A 17,798-nucleotide genomic window follows, 5' to 3' on the forward strand; every position below is an offset into this window, starting at 1 on the left:
TAGCATCAATTTGGGGGGAAAACACACACACACACAAATGAGCTTAGGGACTAGGGATGTGTGGCTCAGTTATTGATCTCGGCTACCATGACACTTGTTTGCCAACGTCTTACTACGCTTGCTGTTGTTACCATCAGATTTACCAGGATTGTTTTTTAGCATGTTAACGAAATAACTCAGTTGCATAAAAACCACCGAAAGCAACAATAACGAATCTGAGTATTGGCCAATCTTTGTTGTTATTATTCATTGCTAACAGGAGAGCAGGGTCAGATCGACCAGAAGAGATTCAGTGCCGACACTTTGTGCCTGAGTCAAACCGATCGATACGTCCACCCCCGTGTCTGCTCACTCAGCCTTCGATGCCGTCTGTGTGTCGTGCGACTCGATTCCAACCTGCCGTAGAACAAGTGTGTGTGTGTGTTTCATCTTGGCAGTTTCCTTGTGTGTTGTGTAATCATAGGACCGATTTCAAAACAGTATCGTCTTTACGTGTGTACATTGTAGTGATAGAACTTACAAATAAATCCAGCGAGTATTTCCTGTGTAATCAACTTACAAACGCATTCTGATTCGTTCATCTGTTTTTTTTTTCCTTCGCTAGTTTCAGTTTCTGCTTTTCTGGATTAGTGCCAGACTTCATTCCTGCACTTTCCATGGCTTCTTGTTGAGTGCTACTTGTTTGATTTTGGTTGTGTCTGGCTTGTGCACACCCCATCCTATGATAATGTGGACGTTTGTCTTGTCAGGTTTTACTTATCATAATGTTTGTCTGCTGCAAAAGTGGGCTCTTCAGATTTGTGGCCAGTTAAGATTGTAGTTCGATCTCAATCTAAGAACATCTTGTTACTTTTAGCGGTAATTGAAAAATAATGTTACGGACATAAACTCGCTATTCTTTTGGTTAGTGTTGTTCTAAGTTGTTATTGGAAAGCATCTGTTTATATGTGACAGATTCGTAGTTTTAACGAGTATATAGCGTTTACAGTATTTCTCTTATTCCTAGAATGTACTGTTATTTCCATATCTAAAGCTAGATAATAGATCTATTCTTTGTCTCAAGTGTTTCAGTTTTAGTCCTACCACTGGAATGTTATTGGAAGCAATAGATTCTAATACTCATTTTTTTTTTCTTGTTGTCTGTAGCCTTCTTGTTCTTTAACAAGGTTTCTTAGGGGTTTAGCCCCATAACACTGATCTGGTTTAGAGGATGTCCTCTTGATTTGATCTACATCTAGATGATGTCCCCATATTCTGAGCTAGCTGAAGTCCTCTTGTGTTGATGCCTATTTAGATGCTATTCTTGTGATGTTGATCTAGATTATTCTAGATGATGTCTTCTTATATCTGATATTCTCCTTGCTTTGCTTGTATACACATCAACATAGCATCTTTATGGAATTAGGGCTGTTAAGCTATCTCAGCCTTAACTACACACTTTATGGGTGACTCTGGATACACTGGTTTTCTATCTCAACCTTAGCTATAAACTTTACAGTTGTAACTCTGGATACACTGATTTTCTACTCAAATTGTTTGAATCTTAGTGATTCTCTTTTGTATAGGCAGAGGCTAGAGATCTATAGTCTATGTTATAATGAATACCAGTTACAACTTATTGAACATTTCAGTTATTTAAAAAGCTTATAACAAAACTAGATGTAAGATAACTACTTAGTTTTTTATTGTAAGAAGATAATGGAGTTTTTAGTTCTAATGATAGAGTTAAATAAGAAATTATTGGTATTTAAAAGTCCATTTATTGTAGGACTCCTATGTGTAAAATAAAATACTTCCATTAACAGCTTGTATATTGTCTCTCTCATGTTGATTGATACTTGGTGTATACATGTTGATACTTGGTGTATACATGTTGATTGATACTGATGTATACATGTTGATGAATTATCAATTGGCTTTAATCTGCTGAGTCTTGATGGTAAAAAAAAACAATAGAAAAAAATGTTTGTACATTTCAATTAAGTTTATTAACTTCTCTTAGCAGAACAAAGGACGTTTGACCAAAAAAAGCTATTATCTGTTGGTCTTAGCCACACTTATAAAACAAGATTGTAAAAAGTTTGAAGTTGTACTATTCCACCAATGGCCGAGGAGACCATTTACCTGTGTAACTTCCGGGTGTCTGTTGATGGGGACTGGCTCTGCCTGAAGGAGCTAGCAGATGTACACCTTGAGATGGAAGATGTCCATATGATGGACCCTGATGACCAGAGTGATGGTATGATGACTAGCAAAAGTTGATGTTTTCAAATATGCCGTTAGTTTATGTTGCTATGTGAATGAGAAAAAAAACAACTTGAAAATATTGTTAAGGGACAGCTAAGAAAGTTCCAAGAAGTTCATAGTTAGTGTCATATTCTTTGTATTTGTAAGCCTGAGGGAGTTTCTACTTGTATCTCTACTTCCACTCTTTTTTTAGTCTTCTGAACCGAAATTTCTTCTTCTAGCCAGCTTTTTGCTGCTGAGCTGTCAGCTCTTTTACAGACTGTGCCAAGAAAAAATAGTGTACTGTTCTTTTCAGTTGTTTAGCACTGCCGTACAGAGTGTTGGTTATGTTGGGCTGGAGTGGTAGTAGGGTCTGCCTAAGGTGAATTAGGAAGGGGCATTCAAAAAAGATATGGTTTACAGTTTCATAAGAGTGGGCGCAGTGTCTACAAAGTGGAAGTTGTGTGTGATTTATTTATTTATTTTATTCAAACCCAGAACCACGGTTCAGAAGCCAAGTTCTTTACCGCTCATCCACCACACCTCAGGCTGCCAAATGCTAGCCTAGAATTTAGAGACAAATTGAATAGTTAGAATACTAGATGTTCAATGTTTACAGTTAAAACATTACTTTATTAATATAGTTTAATGTAAAGGGGCCTCAATTAGGCTGTTGATGGGATTAGAATATTTTAAGAATTAAACACCTACTTCAGATTCTCCTATTTTAATTGAATATACTTGTGTTATTTTTCCCCCAGTTTTTTAGTTATTTCTATTACTATATAGTTAGGTTTCCCAATTCGCTTAAATATGTAAGAGTGTGTAGGATTGGTCTCTTTAGTCACATGAGAACTTGCAAATGGAAAAGATTGTCTCTAGGACACATAAAATGCCACAAATTATTTATCTCTATATATAAACAGCTAATATTTATGAAAATAAAATTTGAATAGAGCAATAGATTATATCTATAGATTTACATTATTTGCTAGTACTATGTTCATCAACTTTCATTCATTGCAGGCAGAGATCCTAAGACAATTGAACGTGCCAATCTGTTAAATGTTTCAAAACTGCTGATCAAAGAAATCATAGATTCCTCATTAGCTCATGGTCGTATGCTAGATGATGATTACATCCCCTTGCAACAGTTTTTTGTTGTCCTAGAACATGTGGTCAGACATGGGCTGAAACGTAAGTACTGCTGGTCATTCTAACCACTAGTTTAAACGTTTATATTGGGAGAATATTTTAGATACATTTCCTATTTTCCTGTTATTTTCATCATCTGATCATTTTATCTAACAAATAGTAATTGTAAAAATCATGAAATGAGCAATTTTTAATATATTTATTTTTTTATTTAAATGACAAAAAGTGTAACACATTAGATAAGAATAAAATTAAAATAAAATGCCAATAAAAACTAAAAAAAATTTAACATGCATAAAAACCTTATTTCAAGGCTAAAAATTGACGCTCCCATTTTCAAGTAAAAGCGATTGAAAAATAAAATAAAGTGAAACATGGTCGTACTTCCACCACACCTTGGCCTTTGATGATAAGTTATCAGCGGCATTGTCATAATTAGGGATGTCACCTTCATCTGGGTCCCCTCCCATGTTGGCATTGAGGGAAACGAAGCCGCAGACAGAGAAGCAAAGAGAGCCCTAAATCATGCGGTGTCAGGAACCCAAATTCCCTGATCGGACCTGAGACAAAGTATTGCCTCTGCCACCTATTGAGAGTGGCAGAACTGATGGGAGGCTGAGACTAACAGTAAACTCAGGCAGATTGTGGCGGATGTCAGGTGGCGGCCCACATCTAAGGGTCTGACAAGGCGTGGTAGCACGACCATGTCCAGACTTAGGATTGGCCACACCTACATCACGCACTCTTTTGTACTGAAGAGAGAGGGGCCCCCACTTTGTGAGTACTGTGACTCTCGCCTCACCGTGGAACATATCCTCGTTGATTGCCCCAGATACCAGGATGTCAGGGAGAAATATTTTAGAGCCACTAATTTAAAAACACTTTTTGATAATGTCGACCCTGGGAAGGTACTGGGCTTTATCCGGGAAGTGGGGCTATCTACGAAGATCTGATTTATGAATTTGTGAACATGCACTATTTACATTAGATTTTTACCAAATATTTAAATTTTTACTACCTTTACTATTTTAACTGTGAAATAGACCTTGATTTTAATGATATGACTGTATATAATCTGGCCCTTGTTGTTTAGAGAGAGAGTAGTCCTTAAGGGACTGCAGGCACGACATGGCCTAAATTGTGCCGATGTGCCTCAAATCAAAAATCAAATCATTGTCATAATTATTCTAATCGCACTTCTATCTCTCAAGGGATTTTCAATACTTCCACCAAACCTTGGCCATTGATCATTACATCATGAGCAGGATAATATTATAATATTACATCCCCCACATCCAATAGAAGTGCTATAGCTAAGTACACACCCAGATTTACAATATATTACAAGATTTCTTATCAAGAAAACAAAGTGGAAGAAGAAACACTAAAAACGCATTAGTAACATGTCAAAAAATATCAAAAAGCATTCTACATGATCATATTTATATATTTGATGAAATGAGGGCTTATAGTCAAAGCCTTAACAGCACAATTAAACAATGAAAAAGAAAAAAATATTTCATTGGGGATGAAATGACCAGGGAATGAAGTGACCGGGGATGAAAAGACCAATCACCGCTTTTAATATGCAATTTAGTGTTGGTTATATTTTAACTGTTAAACTATTTCTACAGCCAAGAAAGGAATCCTCAGTTCTAAAAAAGAATTTTGGTGGGTGTTGGAGTGCATTGAAAAAATAGCTCCAGAGGCTGCTGAAATAACTACAAGTGTCAGAGAAATGCCTAATATCAGGTAAAGATGAGTATTCCAATACTAACAGTTTACTGAACTAAAAGAAAGTGTGAAAAGAATAATGTATTAATGATAGTTTTGGTGTACTATGCATGAATGGTATCATATAATAATAATATCATGCTACACATTGATATAGAGATTATAGACTGTAATTACAATGATCATCTCATTTGTCATGTTTTTCAGAACACCTCTAGGTAGGGCAAGAGCTTGGCTGAGGCTGGCCCTGATGCAGAAGTCTTTGGCTGATTATTTTAAGCTTATCATTGAAAAAAGAGACAATTTTTTAGTGTAAGTTTTTAGGATCAGGCGGAAAAAAAAATACTTTTGGAAAAAGTGTTTTGAAAGATGAAATAAAACATATATCTAGATGTAAATCTAATACATATATGGTTCTGTTTTACTGGTAATTTATTTTTTTATTTTATTGTTGTTGAGAAATATATCTAGATGTAAATCTAATACATATATGGTTCTGTTTTACTGGGTTTTTTTTTGTTGTTGCAAAAATTGGAATTTAACATTTTATGAGCTTTTTATTCACTGAGTATTTGATACATTGTTTCTCCTCAGTGATTTTTATGAACCTGGTGCTTTCCTGCTGGAGGAGGAGGGTGTTGTCATTGCTGGACTTTTGGTGGGTCTTAATGTCCTGGACTGTAATTTGTGCATCAAAGGAGAAGACTTAGACCAGCCGGTTAGTAATGTTGCCATCATTTGAATGATGCTTTACTGTTATTAATCTCTTTTGAAATGAAAATGTAAAAGTCTTTATTGAATGTATTTTGTGCAACTTATTTGTATTCATCCAATCTTTCTCAGCAATTCTTCTGTTTATACATGCACATTTATATAGCTCCTAAAAGTGATCTTTTTCTTTAAAGATTAGTATAGTACTACTATGTTTTAAAACTTTACAAAAATTCAAAGAAAAAAATCTACCATATGCATTTGCTTTGTAAGAACTTTTATTAAAGAAACATTTGTAAGAAAATAAGACCAAAGTCTGCTGCCTAAATATTGACAATTCTTCACTGAATGAACATTACAATTTTGAATATTTACATATGAAGCTATTTGTAATTTGATCTTACCAATAATACATATCCTAACTACCTATTTGTTAAAATATATTCTATTTTTGCTGTTCAATGTTTAGTGACGATACACTCTGTACGGAAGTGTGAAACTGCAGGGAAAAAAAAAATGCTACTTTTTATTGGCACAGACTGTAAAAGAGCTTACAGCTCAGCAGCAAAATGCTGACTAGTTGAAGAAAATCACTTAGTGACTTGATTTTCTCAGAGCTATAATAATAAAAGCACTTGAAAATGTTTGCATTATTGCATTTGAAAATGTTTATTTCAAACTTCAGATGTTCTGTTTGACTTTCTTGGTCATGACTTTTTTTTTTTTTTTTTTTTTTATTTAAATCATAGATTACAACCAAATGTCTTTTTAAAATTATTTAATGAAAGAAAGTGAAAATTAACCAAGTTTGATTGTTAGTACCTTATGTGTTACTCAAACTTTTACTAGTGGCACCCTGGCACAAAATGTTTTCCTGAATTCTGACCTTCAAAATTGTATTCTCCTTGCATCTACAGTATTCTTTTTTCTCAGATTAAGAAAACAGTATAACAAGGCCGACTTAGAAGTTGAAAGGATGTTATAGAAAACAGTATAACAAGGCCGACTTAGAAGTTGAAAGGATGTTATAGAAAACAGTATAACAAGGCCGACTTAGAAGTTGAAAGGATGTTATAGAAAACAGTATAACAAGGCCGACTTAGAAGTTGAAAGGATGTTATAGAAAACAGTATAACAAGGTCGACTTAGAAGTTGAAAGGATGTTATAGAAAACAGTATAACAAGGTCGACTTAGAAGTTGAAAGGATGTTATAGAAAACAGTATAACAAGGCCGACTTAGAAGTTGAAAGGATGTTATAGAAAACAGTATAACAAGGCCGACTTAGAAGTTGAAAGGATGTTATAGAAAACAGTATAACAAGGTCGACTTAGAAGTTGAAAGGATGTTATAGAAAACAGTATAACAAGGCCGACTTAGAAGTTGAAAGGATGTTATAGAAAACAGTATAACAAGGCCAACTTAGAAGTTGAAAGGATGTTATAGAAAACAGTATAACAAGGTCGACTTAGAAGTTGAAAGGATGTTATAGAAAACAGTATAACAAGGTCGACTTAGAAGTTGAAAGGATGTTATAGAAAACAGTATAACAAGGTCGACTTAGAAGTTGAAAGGATGTTATAGAAAACAGTATAACAAGGTCGACTTAGAAGTTGAAAGGATGTTATAGAAAACAGTATAACAAGGCCGACTTAGAAGTTGAAAGGATGTTATAGAAAACAGTATAACAAGGCCGACTTAGAAGTTGAAAGGATGTTATAGAAAACAGTATAACAAGGCCGACTTAGAAGTTGAAAGGATGTTATAGAAAACAGTATAACAAGGCCGACTTAGAAGTTGAAAGGATGTTATAGAAAACAGTATAACAAGGTTGACTTAGAAGTTGAAAGGATGTTACTTAATTCAAATGCAACAGATTTTTTTGTCATTGAACAAAATAATAAGATGACTTCATGCCCCATTGACATCACAGTTTGAGAGACACTGCCTTACCTAAATAATTTTTGTAATATTTTTCTTCTGTCATTGTAGATGGGTGTCATTGATTTTAGTCTGTACATGAAAGATGGCAAATATAGTGACAGCCCAGAGGACGACAGGTAAGCTGTTGTAGGAATACTATTTGTAAGAGAAAAAAAAATATTTAAAATTTGATATAAACATTGTTAGAGTTCAGTCTGAAATGAATAAGTGTATTTAATTTGTTTATTGTTGCAGATTTTTAACTAATTTTTTTTTTTTCTTTTCATATCAAATCAGAGGTGAAGGTGATTCCAAAATGGCAACTATTCTTGATCAGAAAAACTACTTGGAAGAACTTAACAGACATTTAAAGTAAGCATAGAATTATGATAATAATATGAATTGTTTAAATGCTTATGTATTGTTCACCAAGCTTCAGGAATGTAAAATTCTGTTTGCTTTCTCCCCAGTGCAACAGTTGCCAACTTACAACAGAAACTTGAACAAGTTCAGGCAGACAATTGTTTGATGAAAGAAGACCTGGCCATTGCCAAAAATACCATCATTACACTTCAGGCTGAGATGGAGGCCTTGAAAAGTGAAAAGGACAGTGCTTCAACAGATTACCAAAAACAGATTGAGGTGAGTGGCTTGTTTGCTATGTACCCTGGCTTCAAATATTAATCAGAAACAAATTTTGTTTGGCATTTTTTATTTTCCATAAAAGTGTACGAAAATGTAAAAAATTGCAAACATTTTTACCAAATGACATGATTTTGATTTTTCACTATTTCAAGTCTCAATATCTATTTTTTCTTTTATTTCCTGACTTAATTTTCATTTGAAAGTCAACATCACAAACTAAGAGTGGAAAGAAGGGGAAACAAGATTTCAAGCTTTTCAGCTGGGACATTATTTTAGGTGTTTTTTTTTTACAATTCCTATTTTCAGCTTGCAGTCTTCATGGGTGGTTTGTAAAGTCTTTATGGGTGGGCTGCAAAGTCTTTATGGGTGGGTGGACACTGGACAAAAACAGCTCTAATTTTTTTCCTAGAAATTTGACAGTTGATATATATCTTTGGGAAAAGTAATTACTAGCTGATTGACAACACTAGGAAATCTCTAGTTTGACTGTTGTAATTTTTCAAAATACTATCTTCTAAAAAAATTTGGTGTAGACAATATTTATCTTGAACAGACAGACACCACAGCTGGTTATGCTGCATCTTCATGACAGAGTTAAAGAAACAGACATTCAAGAACATTTTGTACTCCATTTTCTAAGTCTATAGGGCTATTACCAAACTAGAATCTTCTAAGTCTATAGGCCTATCACCAAACTAGAATCTTCTAAGTCTATAGGCCTATCACCAAACTAGAATCTTCTGTAGCATATATCTACATCCAGATTTTTTGTCTAGACTACTGTCTTTTAATGTTGCCATGGCTGGATCTGTATCACTAAATTAGAAATTGTATATACTGTTAAGACGTGGGATTGAACTAAAGAAAATCACTCACCAATTCTCAGATCTGATTGCAGAAGCACAATTCAACTATGATCAATCAATATCCCCAGTAAAAAGAAATAAGGTCACAATCTTCAAATCAAATTTACATATCCCGATTCACTAGGTCACAATCTTCAAATCAAATTTACATATCCCGATTCACTAACACAAATTAAAGAAATCAATCCTCAGTCAAGAAATCCAAAATCATAACTAAAGTTTCTTAACACATTTACACACTAGTCAAGGTCATTTATGCCCAACAGCTTAAACAAAAATCACCCTATTTCGCTCGTGGAAACAATGGTTAGTCAGGGAGGAACAGTGTTTCATCAATACTTTCAGTAGATATATGCGCTTGACCATGATTTTGTCCAGGGAGGGAAGGGGTGATTCCATTATTTTGATCTATCATTCATTAGTAATTAAGAGTAATAGCTCTTACAAAAGTTATCAGTTTTATAAAGGAGAAATTGTCTTTCCAAAAAGTTATCAGCTTTATAAAGGAGAAATTGTCTTTCCAAAAAGTTATCAGCTTTATAAAGGAGAAATTGTCTTTCCAAAAAACACTTTTTGGTTTCAATGTTTTGATTCTTTTCCATCCCTTTTCCTCATGAGATCATCAGTAGGTTAACTTGACTTTCTGACAAAGAAATGAGGCAACACTAATCCTTGAAATATTCTTTTAAATATTCTCTACCCCTGGACTAATTTCCTGTTTTTTTACATCAATTATTTTTGTGCACAAATACTCTTGTCACATTGCTACAATCATATTCCCCAATATTTTATCAATGATTGCCACTAAGGCTTCGCCTTGCATATGCTTTATTTAGAAATCAATAGAGTTAAATTGATACAAATTCAGACCTTAACATTTAGTTTCATGGATTCTTCTGGTTTTTCTACCCTGTTTAAGGGACTTTAGATATATACTATTACTGCTTCAAAACTTTAAACTCTAGCTAAAAATATATACTTGATATACTTGAGCAATGTCATGAAATTTATCATGTTTTATAATGTTTAAAATTTCGATATTATCATGCATTGCAATTTTAATGTTTTTATCAGACATTGTATTTTTTTCTCTGAGTTTTCTCTTTCTAGGGAATTTAGTGAGAATCGAAACTAGTAATTTCTTTTTATAGTTTATCATTCATATTTTAAAAAAATATTACTAAAAATGTAGCGATTATGTTTTTAAAATTCTTTCTTCTTGCCTACATCTTTTTACAGTCATTTTTCATATATTTTTGAATGTTTCCCCTCCAGGCTGCCAAACAAGATATAGACACAGAGAGGGAGACGTACATGACATCACGAGCAGGTCTGGACAGCATGTACGCAGAAGCTAAAAAGCAGCTGGACGAGGAGACAAAGCTAAGACTGGTGGGTCCTGAGCAGGTCTTTAGCCAGACTAACAAAGTGAGACAACTCACTGTACTCTAAATGTCACACAGCTGGATCTTTTTTTTATAGATAGCACTTGGTAGTTCTAGCCCTGAGTTTTGCATTGATTAGTTTGAGAGAGAATTTTCTGTTCTGTTGCCTTGGTGTGTCTATAATATATTCTGAGTGTTTTTGTCTTTTTTCTTTTGAAAAACAATTAATTTCAAAATAGAAAATGTGATATATTACATTCATGGAAGGATGTACAAAACAGCACTTTTTGCTGATCATGTTATTACCCAATACATTTTTTTTTATGAATGCAATATTAGTCAAAAGGTCAGAGTTTTGTACTTAAGCTGCAAAAGAGGAAGGAATAGGGGGAGTTATGGCTCAGGTTCCAACCTCACAATGGTTAGATGTTTCAAAAACATTGATATAGCAAATGTTATACTTGACATTGCCAATGGTAAGGGCTGGTTATTTATTAGAATTTTTGGCAACCTTGAAATTCAATTTACTCTGTCCACAGGATACACTAAATAGTTAGCTATTTATAGTTCTTCTGCCACAGAGGAAAATCTCTAATCAATAACCATCTCTTACTATTGGCAATGCCAAGTATGAAATGGACATTGTTTAGTTTATTGCTAAAATTCCTTACAGATATAAATAAAAACAGTTTTGCATGTTTCATACAATTAGAATACAATTTTGTTTTGTCTATTCACAATTTATTTTGACTAGTTGTGGGCTGAATAATAATACAGAGTATTTTGTTAACTTATACTTTCCTTAAGTAAACTTCTAATTGTTGCCTATTTTCTGCAACTTAATTCAATGTCTTTTCAGTTGCTGTTTGAATGTCTTAGAATTTTTTTTAACGTCCATTATTTATTATTACTGAATATTATAAGGTTTTTTAAAAATAATAATGAGATATAATAATAATAATAAGATAATACTAAAGAATATTTGATATCTAAACGTCTGACAGCATAGTTCTCATTTTTTAATGTGGCTTACTGTATCCATGCAATCTATAGCTTTTATTTACTAATAACATTAATTTTCAAATGTTTCTAATAGTACTTATGTTAAGAGTTTATGCTAATATTTTAAGTTTAATAGTTTATACCCATTTGCTTTTAAATTTGGATGGTAAAAGCAAATATATATTTAAATTTGCTAATTTTAAAGTCTTTAAAAATTTCTTTTAGTGAAACAACTCTGACAGTGTACTCACTATGTAAAGACATTAATCACTGACATTGAACTCACAGTGTAAAGACATTAATCACTGACATTGAACTGACAGTGTAAAGAAATTGATCACTAACATTGCACTCACTGTGTAAAGATATTGATCAGTGACATTAAACTCACTGTGTAAAGACATTAATCACTGACATTGAACTGACAGTGTAAAGACATTGATCACTGACATTGAACTCACTGTGTAAAGACATTGATCACTGACATTGCACTCACTGTGTAAGACATTGATCAGTGACATTGAACTCACTGTGTAAAGATATTGATCAGTGACATTGAACTCACTGTGTAAAGACATTGATCACTGACATTGAACTCACTGTGTAAAGACATTGATCAGTGACATTGAACTCACTGTGTAAGACATTGATCAGTGACATTGAACTCACTGTGTAAAGACATTGATCACTGACATTGAACTCACTGTGTAAAGACATTGATCACTGACATTGAACTCACAGTGTAAAGACATTGATCACTGACATTGAACTCACAGTGTAAAGACATTGATCACTGACATTGAACTCACAGTGTAAAGACATTGATCACTGACATTGAACTCACAGTGTAAAGACACTGATCACTGACATTGAACTCAGCCATTTCTCTTCTGCTCACATACCAATTGTGCTGCCTTACAGGATGTGGAGAAAGAGCTTGAGCTGCAGATAAGTATGAAGACAGAGATGGAAATGGCTCTAAGGCTCCTTGAAAAGGACATCCACGAGAAACAGGACACAGTCATCAGCCTTAGGAAACAGCTAGACGACATCAAGACAATCAACCTAGATCTCTACAATAAGTTACAGGTAGGCTCTATCTGCACAAACACATCCATACTCTCTTAGGGTACTGTCTAGGGTCCATTTGTACATACTCTCTTAGGGTACTGTCTAGGGTCCATTTGTACATACTCTCTTAGGGTACTGTCTTGGGTCCATTTGTACATACTCTCTTAGGGCACTGTCTAGGGTCCATTTGTACATACTCTCTTAGGGCACTGTCTAGGGTCCATTTGTACATACTCTCTTAAGGCACTGTCTAGGGTCCATTTGTACATACTCTCTTAAGGCACTGTCTAGGGTCCATTTGTACATACTCTCTTAGGGCACTGTCTAGGGTCCATTTGTACATACTCTCTTAAGGCACTGTCTAGGGCCCATTTGTACATACTCTCTTAAGGCACTGTCTAGGGTCCATTTGTACACCTATATCCTTTCTTAGGCTGTGTTTATTCACTTTGTACACCAACATTTTCTTAGGGTTGATGGAATAAAGATTAACATACAACAGAAGAACTACTATACAATATTGATAGAAAATAAAGTAGATACTTGTGAAAGAAAGGTAAGCTTTGATCAAGACAAGAACCACAACCCCTGACACTACCTAGTTGTGACACAGGGACAGGATTGAAATCTAACATCACAATCTAGATTCTTAGTTTTTCAGTTGATGATGTTAGTTGGTCCTGCTTTTACCACCCAGTGGTAACATTTACCAGAATGCTGTCCAGATGTTGCCACACTTGCCTCTCATCATTCATTTGATTTGCATAAAGGTTCACATTGGTATCTATATATATACAGATTCTTTAGGCTGGTCATTTAAAGTTTTTACACCAATGTCTAGATTTACCTTGTTTATCTACATTTTTACAGTCCAGATTCATTATATAAATCCACACTCTCTTAGAGCTTTGTCGTTTCATTTTTTAAAAACTCTCTGGCAATGTAATTGTTAATTGCCCATCTATCAAAATGAGGTTGCAAGCTTGAAAGTAAACTGTGCTTTGTGACTCTTTGTTACTTATTTAATTTTGTCAATGTCTTTACTAAAAGTAGTTTGTTTGATACTTAATGGCTGATAGAATGATCGAAACAGAATTGGCTCATATCTGTGGTTATAGTTTACGAAACAGAGTAGGTTATAGTTTACAAGCATGTTATGTTCCAAGCATGCCAGTCACAGAGGCATACAAGTTATCTATATATATATATAGACTCAAATAGCTGATACTTAATAGCTGATAGTTACACAGATAAAAGCATATGTTATATATATATATATATATATATAAATATATATATATATATATATATATATATATATATATATATATATATATATATATATGTTTGTATACAGAGAGATAGATAGAGAGACTCTACAGCTCATCAAATAAAATAAAAATGTGAGTTTTATCAACAACCCTAACCGCTAATCTCTGCTACTGACCAAGCAGTGACAAAAATTCATCTTTGCATGGAGTGGTAACCATAATGTCACAGAGGTAGCTGAAGGACTATCCTTTAAAATCTGTAGCTATACTCTGCTACATAATCTGTATTTTTATTCTACAATATAATCTGTATCAATACTTTATAATCCTTTTATAATAACCAACACCAAAAAATCTTCTAAGTTCATCCATTGCCTCTGAAGACAAAAGGAGACATATTTTTATATTTGTTATTAGCTACCACAACCGCCAGGTTTAATTTATTTTTGTTTAATTTTTACAAAGCTATATCAACTCAGTCTGTCTGTCTGTCTGGTAAAATGTTTAAACATGTTTTTCTCCCATTTCCATTTCTTTGATCAAGTTGAAACTGAACAATTATTCATTGTATCTGATAAGACATGAATCAATTTTTAAAAATTAACCAATAAGTTATATAATTATTGGTGATTAATTATTTTGTTTGATATCAAAGTAAGGGGAATAAATGCTACTTATAGTGGATGCACATATGGATTTAATGTTTTGACAAATTTTGTATCCACTTCCCATTCTTGGATCAAGTTGAAATATTACATAATTCTATATAGTCAAGGACAATACACGAATCAATCCAAAAATTAACCAGTAAATTAATCAGTTAGTACTAATTAATTAATTTTGTTTTATGTAGCAGAAAAGGAGCTAAAGCCTGCCATTCTCGGATAAATGGCAGTAATTAGTGGTTCTTTCCCTTAGATAAGCTTTGTTATTAAAAAAGTAATCTTTTTTCTTTTGCTTGTTAATTGTTTATAGTTACTTAATGTCATTTTAAAGGCCCATAATGCAATAATACAATAATTGGCTTTTTTAAATAGTAAAAAGGGCCCTAAAATAAAATAGCCCAAAAAAGTCTGAATATATGAGCTTACCATTTATTACAAGATAACTGTGTAGAGATTTAGATTACCCTCAACACATTTTGTGCCTCAAATCTCTATTTTTCTTACTTTAGAATAAATTGTTTTTAATACCTACAATTATTGATGACACATTTGCAAGAGCCATTGAGAGCTATGCATTTTATTTTGTACAAAAATAATGAGGTATGAAGGTGTGATTTAATCTGTAGGTCAGTATCGTTTCACTAGAGATGTTGCATTTGGTTTTAAGCTTTTCTATGCAGTGTTCTTGAATCTAGACAACAAAGTAGTTGAAACAATAACTATATTTTCTATTCAGTTATTCTGTAACCTTACGAATTTAAAAGCATTTAGACTATATTCCTAAGAAACTAAACAAATGATCGTTATCTTGTTATGATATTGTAGGTATAAAAAAAACAAAACATTGACAATAATTGAAATGGTCACGATAATTAGCATATTTTGTTAATCAAATTATTTTTATTTTTTTTGGACATTCACAATTATTGCTATTTCATAACTGTCACTATGTGGGACACTTAACTAATTGTATAGTTTTTGTTCAACAAATTGTGTGAGATATAAACCAAATGTTTGCAACATTCCCATCAAATCCTAGATTTGTCTTTGTCCTGGTGCTTCCCATCTTTTCCTGCTCTGCTCTTGGTGAACTTACACGACATGGAAGTTTGAGTAGTTTTTGTTTTTGTATTTATTTAGTATTACCTACTACAAAGTAGTGAAGAAAGTGAGACAACTAGTCTTCAGTATCTTGGTTCCTTTTCACTATCTTCTTTTTTTATTTTCATTGTCTATTTTTTTGTTCTTTTTTCTTTTGTTGTTATAATTAAAATATTGAAAGTGACATAGTAAAAAAAATGTTTGAGCAGAGATCAGTATTACTGAACTGATTGTTAACTGCTTAGGTCACTAAAATTACTTTTTCTCTGATGGTAAAGTTGGTATTTTTTTCTTTCGATGCAGGATTTTTCAAAAGAAAATGTGTTAAATTCAAAATTTAGACAAAATATTTACCAAAACTCCCCCTCCTTTTGTTTTTTAACTTTTTTTTGTTTTTTGTATCCACATTACCCTAAAGAATTCCACCCATTTCGGTGTGATTAACCCAATTAGCACAATACCTTTTTGTTCTAACCCATTGGAGTCACTACAATTTTCTATTGTGTTTGTCTCTGCTGTGTAAATAAAGAATCCCGATCCAATTCCTGTTGAAATGTTTTCAGTTTGTATCTTGACTGTGTCTGTTCTAATTGCCTCTTTTCCTGTTTTCCTCCTACAGACTGAGTAAATAAAATAGAACGTAGTGCTGTGACTCCAGTGGTTTAGAACCAAGATGTAAGAGATGCAGAATGAGAGAAAGTCACCCAAACCATGATTCTTTAAGTGGCTTTCATCTGATGATGTGTTTCATTATGAACATTTGTTTGAAACATTACAGTGCAATATACAACAATACTTTGGTGTTGGAAAACAAAATGGGGGAGGAATGGGCTGGTGGATAGATCATTAATTATTTTGTTATATATCAAGAGTTCTTGTTGAAATCCAATTTTAAGTGTTCTCTCCCTTGCTCACATTCTCTCCCTTATTCTTTTGTATCATAACCATCAGCTTGCTAGTCTATTCATTCTGAACTAAACCTTTAAGCTAGAGAAATATAACTTATAAAAAAGATATTCCAAGAACCAGATGTTATTTTCTTCTTGATGATTCTCAACAATATTTTATATTTGTACTTTAAACAATTGTTTGTTTACATTTGTATAAAATTATAAGCTTAAGTCCATGCATTTAGACATGTTGGTGTCTCCACAATCTGCTGCCTCTTTTTTGGATTATTGATGGTTAATGTATTATGTATGTCATTGACAATGATCTTATCAATCCATTTTTCAAGTACTATGATATGCCTGTGTTATTTAGTAGACAACTGAGTGAACTTGAATCTTTTGTAAAGCTGTGCCTATAGCTGTATCAGATTCCATCATATTACAGACAAGGCAAACCAAATTTGATACTTAAATAAATATTATTTATTAGTTTTCTTGAGCTCAGTGATAATCGGGCAGATGAGACACTGATTGGCCAATCCAGAAGCAGGTTGCTGGTTGACCTGAGACCTTGGCTTTCATTTTTTGATTAACAATTTTTGTAATTCAATAAAAAAGAAGATAAAAAATGTCCAAATCTTCATAGTAAACAAACTAGGCTTAAACATATTGATTTTATTTGTACCAGATTTGTGTTTACATTTGCATAGCACTCTCTATTGCTGGATTGTGGTTTGTGTTGATGATGCCAAAGCTTTGCTACATTTCTATTTCTGTACATTTGTTCTTCTTGTGTTTTGTGGTATCTTAAAGCTTATGAAACAATCTCCTGGGACCTTATCATTCCTGACAGCGTTGTGGTCTGCTAGTATGAGTGTGTGTGTGTAACACCGCTGGTTGTGAAGTGGATATAGTGCACACACTGTTGCTTCTGTGATATCTTCAATTTAATTGATTCTGCTTTTGTTTTTGTATGTATAATTTTTAATGGCTGGACAATGATACAAGAAAATAATAATCTACAAAATCTTCGCCATCTCCACACTAGGTATTTATTATGTATATGTTCTGAAACTCAAGTATACACGAGATCTTATTATTTCATAATATATTCATTTTGAAATCTTTTGAAATAATCCATAGTTCATCTGAGT

General features: G+C 33.2%; 1 protein-coding gene across 14 annotated transcripts in view; it reads left to right on the forward strand.

Moving 5' to 3' along the window:
• LOC106069732 (RUN and FYVE domain-containing protein 2-like) overlaps window positions 1–17,798 on the forward strand; it is a 112,343-nt gene that overhangs the window by 7,621 nt on the left and 86,924 nt on the right. The window contains exons 1-11 of one of the 14 annotated variants that reach the window (XM_056020187.1): window positions 203–219; window positions 2,003–2,239; window positions 3,253–3,423; window positions 5,016–5,133; window positions 5,323–5,427; window positions 5,710–5,833; window positions 7,818–7,885; window positions 8,046–8,120; window positions 8,219–8,390; window positions 10,535–10,687; window positions 12,568–12,735. In XM_056020187.1, the coding sequence (XP_055876162.1) occupies window positions 2,104–2,239; window positions 3,253–3,423; window positions 5,016–5,133; window positions 5,323–5,427; window positions 5,710–5,833; window positions 7,818–7,885; window positions 8,046–8,120; window positions 8,219–8,390; window positions 10,535–10,687; window positions 12,568–12,735 (1,290 nt within the window). In that variant the 5' untranslated portion in view covers window positions 203–219; window positions 2,003–2,103. Of the gene's footprint in view, window positions 1–202; window positions 220–338; window positions 547–569; window positions 904–1,566; window positions 1,662–2,002; window positions 2,240–3,252; window positions 3,424–5,015; window positions 5,134–5,322; window positions 5,428–5,709; window positions 5,834–7,817; window positions 7,886–8,045; window positions 8,121–8,218; window positions 8,391–10,534; window positions 10,688–12,567; window positions 12,736–17,798 lie in introns of those variants that run through there. The other 13 variants (XM_056020183.1, XM_056020186.1, XM_056020185.1 and 10 more) reach the window with 13 other exon arrangements.

The sequence above is a fragment of the Biomphalaria glabrata genome, chromosome 2 (genome assembly GCF_947242115.1).
Source record: "Biomphalaria glabrata chromosome 2, xgBioGlab47.1, whole genome shotgun sequence".
NCBI lineage: Eukaryota > Metazoa > Mollusca > Gastropoda > Planorbidae > Biomphalaria > Biomphalaria glabrata.